Here is an 11406-nt window from a genome sequence, read left to right as displayed (position 1 = left end):
AGTAAAAAATACTTACATTCAACTGAAAAATGATTTTAGATGGAGTGTGATATCTAGAACCTGTTTCCACAGCAGAAGATGAACATAATATTCTGGACTTTTAATGATACTACAAAAGAAAATAACTTTTCCAAGATTGTTTCTTATATCATGATTTGGTTTTTTAATAGGCCCATGTTGATTACCAGGAATAGATTTTAAAATTTGGTTTTCCAAGAATACTCCTGCAGTATTTATGCCACATTGATACCGCAGCTAAATATCATAGTAATATATGTGGCAGCCTAATGCACATGAACTAGATAATCCAAAAACTAAGTTCAGCCATAGTTTTCTTGCAGTATTATTAGAGCAAAATAAATGACCAACATCCACAAATTTAACATTTGTCATCAATTAACTCACATCCAAAAAATTAAAGAAAACATAATTCATCAAAACAGCAGCAAACTTAAAAGGGGTTTATTTGTGATTTCCTATATATATTTAGCTTGTAATTACAAGACTGCAAATGTATTAAGAGACAATTTCTGTTAAAGTTTTCATTGTGTTTCACTTCAAGTACTGCACAAGTTAAAATCTGATAAAGGATTTACATTCGGTTATCTGAAACTCCCCATCTCAGACTTTTGTTTAATGTGGTGGGTAACTTCATCATTTCAATAGATACCACCAGCAGGAAAGTCTCTCTTTTATGGCTTCTAGGACTTTCATTAGTTAGTGTGCATACAGTTTTCATTTTCTATATCATTGTCATTATCATTGCTATCTTCATCACTTTCTAACGGGATGCCTGTGGCAGCTGAAGCACCTTTAGTTTCTCGGTCAAGAGGAAAAAAGCCAGTTCCACTGAAAGTGTCCTGTCTCTGGTAGAAGAGTACATATGCCGCTTTGGACTGTTGAAATAAACAAAGCATGTTAAAATGGTCATGATTCTCAAAGATCACATTAAGCATACTATGAACTTTTCAGCTGTGTAACCGATTTTGGTGACAGGGCATAAATTAAATAGAAAAACCACACATGGTCAAATGGAAGTTACTAAAATTGGTTTAAATATAAGATGACTTCTATATATAAAGGAAGAATAGTCACTAGAATTAACATTTTTATTCTCTATTACGTTGAACAGGTATGTAAATGCAACTATATCATAGATTAACCTAGTTACTCTAACATGAAACAATTCTATGCCTTCTTCCCTCCCGTCTCTAAGGAAAAGGTAAGCTTGTTTCTAATACTAATCGCTTCACTCTAAGTTTGCTTTAGAGTCCAGCTTTTCCTACTGTCTTAAGGATATTGCTCCATTCATCATCACCATGTATCTTTAGTAAGTTCTTATCTACTGGACTTCTTGGCCTAATAAATACTCAAGTTTTTTCCCATCCTAAATCCCTCCTCATTCTACCGCCTTCCTCTAGCTACCAGGCTGGCAGTCGTCGAATATTCATTTTTCACTCTCATGCACACTCCTCAATTCAGTATGATCTGCTGCTCCAATCATTCTAATGAAATGCCTTTCACTAGGGGCAATAACCTGCTACAGACAAATTAAATGGGTGCTTTTTAAAGTTCTTTTAGTCAATCTCTCTGTAGCATTTAATGCTTTACTCCTCCTCTTTCCTGCATCAAATAATTTTTGGCTTTTGTGACACTACTTTTCCTTAGATCTTCTATCTCCATGGTTGCTTCTGACTTTTCTGTGGGCTCACTAAATCTTAACCTTAAAAAAAAAAATCATGTTCTGTCCTCTGCCCACCACTCTTTCTCTATCTGTATTTACTCACTAGGTGACTCATTCAAACCTATGGCTTCAACTGCTACCTAAGAATAATAATGCAAATTTATAACTTAAGCTAGTTCTCACTCCTGAACTCTAGTCCTGTTAGTCCCACTCCCTAGTGGAAATTTCCCCAGAGCTATCATATAGGTAGCTCAAATTTCAACAGCAAATTTTCTTCCTGTATTTCCTATCGTGGTAAATGCTGAAGTAAGTCATCTTCAACTTCTCCCTCTTTGCATTTCTACGTCTTCATTTATACCCACTCTTGATCAAGTTCTATTAATTCTATCCAGGAAATATCTTATAAATCCATTTCCCCTTGTCTATACATTACTACCACAACTTTAAATTTAGAAGCTTGTATTGCAGAAATGACATGAGCCTTCTTTCTGCTTCTTTTCTCAGTGCCTTCCAAATTTAATAATGTTCTATTGCTTAAAAATCACCGATGCTTCTCGTAGTCTTTAAGAAAAGCTCTAAACCGTGAAGAATGTTGATCTGATTGCCAAGTTTACCTTTAGCCTAATTTCTGCCCCATATTCCTAACAATTATGTCCTTTCAGTAATACCAAATTATTTGCTCTTTTCCTAAATATCATGTTCTGTCATGCCTCCTTGCTTTTGTAGGTACTGTTTTCTCTGCTTAGAACACCTTTACTTCTTTTGTTTAATTTACTTCCATTTGTAAAGTTGCAGACTCAGGTCAAACACCACTTTCTCATGCAAACTTCCCTCACTGGTCCTATCTCCTTAAACCCTAAATCAGTGGAGAGATGACTGTCCTGTTTCCATGTAGTCAAGATATTTAATAGTATTTATGATATAACTGTTAATTTACTTCTCTGTCATCTTTGGAGTTAAGCCTCTTGAAGTCAGAGATAGCTGTCTTTTAATCCTGTTTAGAATTGAGTCCTATATAAAGAAGGTACTCAAATATTTGTTGACTAAATCAAGTATCATCACACTGTAGGCAATTTCAGGATGTTTTGGTTGGGAGATTTAGAGAGAAGAACAGAATTGAAAAGTGATGGTTGAGACTTGAAATTAGAAGTCTAACTATAAACTGGAAATGTAATTAACTTAGGCACATACATAATTTAAAAATATTAGCATTCAAGTCTCTTTGTTTTGTGTTATAGCTATAGGGAGCTAAGGAACAGTACATAATACATATATACCCGTAGATAAATATATAAAATATCTGTAGAGAAACAACTCAAAATTATTTCATATCTGTTCACCCAATGATGGATTAAAACGATGCCAATAATTGGGCTCAGAAGTTTATTAATTTATTAAACTGAACAACATAAGTTGAAGACTCTTAAGGCATTACAAACTAAAGAAAAAGCTAGTCTCTGTCCTCAAATATAAAATTTAAATGGGAAATATGAGCTGCATGCTTACAGGAGCAAATACTACATTTCTCACTCTTTGTACTATTGTGATCAAACAGTAAAATTTTAGAAAGGCAAACTTTAATAGAAAAATAAACCCTTATTAAGCCAAGTCTTAGCTTTTTTCTTAGAATAAACTTGTCATCCTCTCACCAATCAATATTTGATAATAAAAATATGCTCTGCTGGGAAGCAAAACAAATGCCAATATTTTGGCTCCAGCTGTGGCTGATAAACTGATGCAAATATGAATAGATGTTACTTCCTCATTTTTTTACTATTCAGAAAATATCAAAGTAACAGATACTCAAGGTTAATTTTTTAAAAAAAAATCCTCTAATTTGTTTAATTTAATCATGTAATTTTGAGTTTAAATGTTTAAGTGTCACAAAGGATAAGACTTTATTTTAAAAATCATAGGTATGGTAAGGAGGCCCTTAAAGAATTTTTTTTTTTCTATTTTAGTACTCTAATTTTAAGTAGTCAATGTCCCAAAATGTCTGAACCTATCTTCCAAAGGAAAATTTTATTATTTTCATTAGAAAACTCCATTTTTCATATTGAAAACTACCAGAAAAATTTTCATGATGCAATTTATGCTTCTGTTAGTGGGCAAGTCTGGAGACAAATTTCCACTTAGAGGACAACTTTACATTTCTTTAAATCAGGGAAAGTGTCTCTTAACTATTAGAAATTGCTAAAATATAGACTGTAGTGTTCCATGGGCGCTTTTAAAAAAGTGGATCCTGTGATTTTCAGGAAATAAAGACACACTTACCACAATCTGGTCTTCAGACGCAGTTGAGACACTACTGTCATCAAAGTAGTACCATTTTCCATCATCTTTATTTTTTGCGAAAGCAGTATCTAATGAAAAAATATAATCACTTCTGTGACTGAAAAGTCTATGGTTTCCTGGGGGGAACCCGTAAAACTTTACAATCATCTATATAAGGAATACATATTAAAATTACATGACAATCATATACATAAGAGGCCTATCTATTACACATTCAACTGATTCCATTGATTAAAGGTTTTAATGTATTTCCTACAATCTAAGTGCCTAAGATACTTTTCAAATATGTCGAAATCTGACTTCTTCTTCCCAAGGACAAACAGAACAGATTTATTATTTTTCAGTTCACAGAATAATACTAATGACAATAAATGGGAATTAATATTTATGTAGTGCTTATTGTGGACCAGGTATAATGCTATGTACTTTACATGTACTATCTCACAGAGAAGGTATTATTACGCCTCTAACTTTAGAAATGGGGAAACTGAGGCATCAAGAGAAGTTTAATATGTAACAGTAAAGCTGTTAAGTGGCTGAGTTAGCATTTAAACCCAGGTCTGTCTCTGACTCTAGAGTTTGACATTTTAATAATTTAAATTTTGTACAACAAATATTTTTTCAGTAATACTATCCCATTAATTTGTAGTTTTTACACCAAAATTTTTTTCAGTCTTTAATAAAAGTATTGAGCAAGAGAAAAATAAAAAGTAATTTATCTGTACAATTTTTAAAGATTTGCTTTATCTTTAAAAGTTAAAAATGCCCCCTTTATACATTCCATGCTTCCTCTGAACTATCCAATAACTGAGGAAACAGAGTTGCAAAATGTCTGCAAAATAATTATCTGCTGTCATAGCTTCTAAATGTTCTACCTCTCACAAAACAAAATTATTGCTCTTCTGGGTGGAGCCTATTGTGGGTTGTAAGTTTGTCAGTTGAACTGAAGACCACTGTACCCACAATTAAACATTGAATAAAAGGACAAGATCTAGCAATAAAATGGTTTATAAGAGACAAATCTAACAAAAAGGCACCCAGAGTTTGTGAACCAAGTGATACCAAAAGAAAAAATATATCAAATACTGGTAAAAGGAATAATAAGAGAAAGAAGAGCTACCATTTTAAACATAAATGCAATAATGCAAAACAACTAATAAAACTGTTAGTAGAAACAGATGATTCAACACTTTAATAAGAATCCTCAGAATTCTCAGAAATATAACAAAATATAAAATTAACTAGAGATAGCAAATATCTGAATATAACTGATAAGCTTCAAATATAAGAGAAAAATAGAATTCTATGTCTGGATGGGGAATATTTATGTTTTTCAAGCACGTAAACATTTAAGAAACAGACAATACATGGACACTTTAATAAACTAAGGATTAATATAATATAGGCAATATCTCCAACTGTTATGTAATAAAAGTAAAATTAAGACAAAAGGAGAGCTTTATTTTTTAAAAATTTTTAAAAGATTTTATCTATTTATTTGACAGAGACAGACACAGTGGGAGAGGGAACACAAGCAGGGTGAGTGGGAGAGGGAGAAGCAGGCTTCCCGCTGAGCAGGGAGCCCGATGTGGGGCTCGATCCCAGGACCCTGGGATCATGACCTGAGCCAAAGGCAGACGCTTAACGACTGAGCCACCCAGGTGCCCCAAAGGAGAGCTTTAAAAAAAACATACGTTTGGAAAAGTATATGATTAAGTGCCCTGGACTAATTAGAAAATCATAAAGGAAATTAAAAACACATACAGAATTAAAAGTAGATGAAAATACATTAAAAAGTTTATGTAACTAAGATAAAGCAGTATTTAGAGGGAAATTTATAGCTTTAATTATAGCCTTCAACAGAAAGAAATGTAAAAATGTAAAGCAAAAGCTAATAAAGCATTCAAATCAAAAGTTAAATAGAGCAACAGAGCAAACTCAAAGTAACAAAAAGAAAAACATAACAAAGGGAAGAGAAGAAATCAATGAGAGAGAATACATATGTAATAACAAAAAGAAAAATTTAATAAAGTGGAAGCTAATTCTTTGAACAGATTAGTAAGATAGACCTCTGGGAAAAGACTAAGAAGAAAACAGAAGAACAAAAAAGGGACAAAGATAATGGTATTAAATGTAACTATTCTTAAAGTGGAAAACACAGATACATTTTTAGAAAAATAGAAAATGCCATAATGCATACATCTTGGGAAAAATAAAACTGAATAGATTTCAATAAGCATGAGATAAAGAGAAAAATTTGTGGGTGTGAAGCCCAGATAATTTTACAAGTGAATTCTACTAGCCTTTCATGAATAGTTAATTCCTATACTATGCTACCTGCTTTAGGATACAGAAAAAGGATAAAGTATCCCAGCCTGTTTATTATTAGACTGTAATCTTGATTCCAAAGAAAGAACAATATAAAAAATTAGAAGATCATTTCACTTATGAATGAAATTTTAACCCTAACTAAAATTAGTTAACCAAATTCAACTGGGAATTAAAAAAGAATTTTTTTTTAATATACAAAATTATACATTAAAAAAAAAAACACCTTAAAAGGTAAGTTGGGTTTATCCCAGGAATGCAAAGATAGTTCAACAGAAAAATCTATCAGCTGGAGAGTGTAGACTGGTGTTAACTGTCCTGAAGAGCCATCTGGCAGTACTTACTCTATAACCCAGCAATCTCACTTCTGGGTATGTTGCTCAAAGAAATTCTCAGAGAGGGGACCATAAACAATGGTGTTTATCAGTCTTATGGTGGTAGAAAGTTAAAGGTAATTTGGATGTCCACCATGAAGTGAGTACAGAGCTAAAATATGGTAGATATAAGTCCTGAGTGGTTAGAAGCAATGAACTAAACGGACACAAAGTAACATGGATAAGTCTTATGCGTTATGAGAAAAATGTAAGATCTATAACACAGTATACCTATTATGTAAAAATTAATAACGATGCATGATTTATAACAACACATACATCAAGTACTTTAGGAAGGGAAAGGGGAAGGAGAATGGAAAAGGACAGGAGTCCTGATGAGTGATGTCCCATGCATTAAACTGAGAAGTATGATCAACTCAATTCTCTATTCCTGATGTTAAAAAAAAAAAAAGGTTCAAAAGCTAATTCATTAATTAACACTTATTGATAATTACTATATGTAAAACACATTTCACATTTTCCCTTTTTCTTTTTTAGTAGGCTCCACACCAAATGTGGGGCTCGAACTCACAACCCCAAGATCAAGAGTCACATGTTACCAACCGAGCCAGCCAGGCAGCCTACATTTTCCCTTTAAGTAATAACTATCTTAAGGAAAAAGTCTGCAGTTATCAAACATCATGATTTTAGCAAAATGGTAAACTGTCAACTTACAGTGTCCTCCTCCCATCCCTCCATAGTGGTTGGAAACAGCAATCAAATTATAGCGACAAGGACCTGCATTTGGATTGATTAGGAATTCCGACATATCCAGGTCACTGTTTAACAGAGAGATCAAGTTAGTTTTACCTTTTCCCTAAATGTCATGAATTCTACTATCTTCTGTCAATGTTGCTTGACTCTCATTTATATAAAAAATATCTCTCTCACTGAAGAAATCACTAAGAGTCAAATAACTGTAAAACATATATATATATAAAACATATACATACAAATAACTGTAAAACACACACATATATATGTGATATATATATACATACACACACGCACACACATGCACATGCACACAAACATAGACACACACCTCTGAGATTTGAGTATTTTGGCAAAATTTTTCTTAGGGGTTGGAAATTTTAAAATTGTCTACTGACTGCTGTTTATTCAGATTAACGTTTTTATGCTAATACATTTAACTCTCAGTATATAGTAAAAGAGTCATCACCATTTGCCATTGGGACCCTTTTAATTTTTCATATTTTTGAAGTCATTTTTAGTAATTATGCATTTAAGGAAGAATAAATGATGGTGAAAAACAGCTTTCACAGAAATCTTAAAGAGATATATCTAAACCCCAACATTTATTCTACATTTTCCTGGTTCTGACGATCTATATACCCCAAGTGGGCAACATTCTTTGAAATGCAACCAAATGTTTGTAATCTGTCATGCATGAAACTGGAACATGACCATTTTCTAGCTTATCATTATTTGTTTTTTTTGGACTTGCGTCATTAAAGAGCAATAATGATTCTAAATCTCAAATATATCTCTCACAGATTCCAGCTTATCATTACTTCTGGTTCTTCTGGTACTTAAACTGTCAAAATGTTATGTTCTTCCTCTTTTTTTTTAATGCTATATTCTTGAGAAAACTTTGATGGCTCATAATTTTGTTAAGGAGAAAATTACCATTTTTTTCTGGTAAAAAACTGCAAAATGTTTTTAATTTTGTAAACACCAATCAGAAATAAGAAATCCAAAGAATGTTTTCAATATTACATCCATTTCCTTCTAATCACACACACCTGCCTATGGCAGTTGTCTACTTATTAAATGTATCAAACACTTCATACACAAATATAAAATATAAAAAGAATACTATCAATGTTCTTTTAGCAAAATGGGAGAGTACCAAGTTATTGTGCGATGCAAAATACTGTGTGATGAAGTCCTTCCTGGACCATGTGAACGAGAATATACAATTTCAATTCTGTCCTTACGAATTCTCAATTAAATTTAGTGAAAGTTTTTTTTTTCTTTTAAAGATTTTATTTATTCATGAGAGACAGAGAGAAAGAGAGAGAGAGGGGCAGAGGGAGAAGCAGGCTCCCCAAGGAGCAGGGAGCCCGATGCGGGACTCGATCCCAGGGTCCTGGGATCATGACCTGAGCTGAAGGCAGATGCTTAACCATCTGAGCCACCCAGGCTCCCAAATTTAGTGAAAGCTTTATAAAAAAAAAAAAAAAGACTACAAAGATGCTGTCTCCAGACTTTTTACAAAAATGATGTGGTACTCTGAACAATGCAATAAACGGAAGTATGACACAACAGGGATGACTGATTACTGTGTCATTGTTTTAAGCAATTACATTATTCTGTTTCATATAACTTCAGTCCTTTTTAAAAAGCATACTTAGGAGTAATTGATGATTAATGATGAAATAATTCCTAGGAAAAATAAAATCACTATGATCCCACAGAATACCTAGATTTATAAACCGTGCCAATGAACCCATATAATAATGTAATACCTTGTTTAAAAAGGTGTATCTTCTCATTGCTCTCTGAAAAATATCTAAAAAGGAATAAAAATTCTTACTGGTCCTTACAATTTTTTAGAACTACTCACAAATACACTCAAAAACTGAAGTTGGATCCAATGCTACCTGATGTTTATAAGAACCTACAGTTGCCCAATGTTTATAAAGCATAATCAAAACTTACTTTATGGGAAAATCAACTAAAGTATCCAGTTTGTCTCTCATGTATCGACTGTAAGAAAATCGCTTGAGATGTACCACAAGTACTGGAGGCAGGGACCATAAATCCAGTTTCTTTGTGGCTTGCTGATGTTCTTTACAATTTGGACAATACCTAAAAATAAAGAGAAATATTTAAAGCTTGCTAGAGGTAATGAAAATAATAGATAAAAAAATGCTTGGCAAGTTTTACATTTATTCAGTGGGCAATTACTATGTGCCTAATATATACCAGACATATATATAAATCTCTCTCTTCAGTAAATCAAACTGATTTAGGATATTATAAATTAATATGTAAATACGTATTCAAAGAAATGATGAAGGCTAGATTATTTACATTTTAGTAAGATAAAAGAACACAAAACTACGTTGAGATATAAGTATTAGAAAATCTTAAAACTTCTGGGCTCTAATGGAATTAATAACACCACAAAACATGATTTTCCTAAAAATGTTTCTATCAAAACAGCTGCACAGCAAAAAATTCTTGGGAAAAGTAACTGAAATTATCCATAGTAAAATGGCTACTATAGAGAATACAGTAATGAGATTAAAGCTTAACATTATAATAATACTTTTAAACATTTGAATCACTTTTCTTTGAAGATTTTATTTATTTCTTTGAGAGAGAGAGAGACAGAGATAGCAACAGAGTTGAGAGCACAAGCAGGGAGCCTGTGCTGGCTGAGCGGGGAGCCTGACGCAGGGCTTGATCCCAAGACCCTGGGATTGTGAGCTGGGCCCAAGGCAGACGCTTAACCCACTGACCACCCAGGTGCCCCTTGAATCACTTTTAACAGACTATTATCACTTAAAGAAATGCTTATTATTTAAAATATCAAAAGGAATTTAGTTACTGCTTTTTAAACTTGATGTATCACATACCTCAGTATAAATCCTTAAAAAATAATTAGAAGTAATTTTTTAACTTTGTCTCTTACCAGGGATCTTCAGCACCTAGCTTTTCTTTTGTTGTAAAAAGCTCAATGCAATCTTTTAATTTCACAAAGGGTTTTTTAGGAGGTTTATATTCCACACTTTCATGTTTTTCAAAATCCTAAAGAGAAGTATTTCTTGAGTTAAGAGAACAAATGAAACAAAACTCATTTTAGTGATACCATCTTACTATGAATAGTAATGAAAAACTCCTAAACTTTCTCAAAAGAATTATAAAGCTTATTTCAGCTGAGATTTACACCACACTTTAAAAAAACTTCTATATACACACCTACATGGATGATTAAAACTGTTAACAGAAAGCATGTTTGTAAACCAACAAGCCTTTTCTAGTACATAACCATTTTTCTACTAGCAAAATAAACATATTTGGTAGAGAAGCAAAAGAGTGTAACAAAATTGTGATCAACATGGGAAAGATATGGAATGAGTGATGACTTACCTCAGCGGCATTTTCATCAAAGTATCTTTTTTTCAAATCAGGATCCCAATCCAAAGCAAGAAAAGATCTTTCTAAGATGGAAAACATATTTTTTCTTTAAAACTTAATATGCCTTCATTAAAATGAGTATATTTTAATGTTAAAATATATACTAGAATAAACAATCTTTTCTACTTGCACTAGGTAATCAGGGTAAATTGGTGTTTCCAAGCCATTAAAAATTTAAGTAGTTAAAAAAAAAGATACAAAACTTACGCGTAAGTCTAACCTCCATTTAATAAGCAGTGATGTGTTTTAGTATACTCAGAAATTAAGACTTTTCATTTAAGATTATATAGATTTTATATAGGTAAGTGTTATTTTTCATGACTGCTGAATTTGTTTTTTGTTTTGTTTTAAAGATTATTTATTTATTTATTTGACAGAGAGAGAGACAGCAACAGAGGGAACACAAGCAGGGGGTAGTGGGAGAGGGAGAAGCAGGCTGAGCACAGAGCCCAATGTGGGGCTCGATCCCAGGACCCTGGGACCATGACCTGAGCCGAAGGCAGACACTTAACGACCGAGCCACCCAGGCGCCCCTGAATTTCATAGTTTTCACCT

At 32.8% G+C, this 11406-nt stretch overlaps 1 protein-coding gene across 6 annotated transcripts in view; it reads right to left on the bottom strand.

The window, feature by feature from the left end:
- Nucleotides 1-447: 447 nt before the first annotated feature.
- The window catches only part of USP15 (ubiquitin specific peptidase 15), a 125134-nt gene continuing 114175 nt past the window's right edge, over nt 448-11406 (bottom strand). For all 6 annotated transcript variants that reach the window (XM_036122876.2, XM_078076202.1, XM_078076203.1 and 3 more), the window contains 6 exons: nt 10804-10874; nt 10346-10461; nt 9367-9516; nt 7357-7460; nt 3959-4047; nt 448-896 (listed from right to left, as the gene is read on the bottom strand). In XM_036122876.2, the coding sequence (XP_035978769.2) occupies nt 714-896; nt 3959-4047; nt 7357-7460; nt 9367-9516; nt 10346-10461; nt 10804-10874 (713 nt within the window). In that variant the 3' untranslated portion in view covers nt 448-713. The remainder of the gene's footprint in view (nt 897-3958; nt 4048-7356; nt 7461-9366; nt 9517-10345; nt 10462-10803; nt 10875-11406) is intronic.

The sequence above is a fragment of the Halichoerus grypus genome, chromosome 6 (assembly GCF_964656455.1).
Source record: "Halichoerus grypus chromosome 6, mHalGry1.hap1.1, whole genome shotgun sequence".
NCBI classification, from domain to species: Eukaryota; Metazoa; Chordata; class Mammalia; order Carnivora; family Phocidae; genus Halichoerus; species Halichoerus grypus.
The sequence above is the reverse complement of the archived record's forward strand: the minus strand, read 5'-3'. Positions and strand labels throughout refer to the sequence as shown.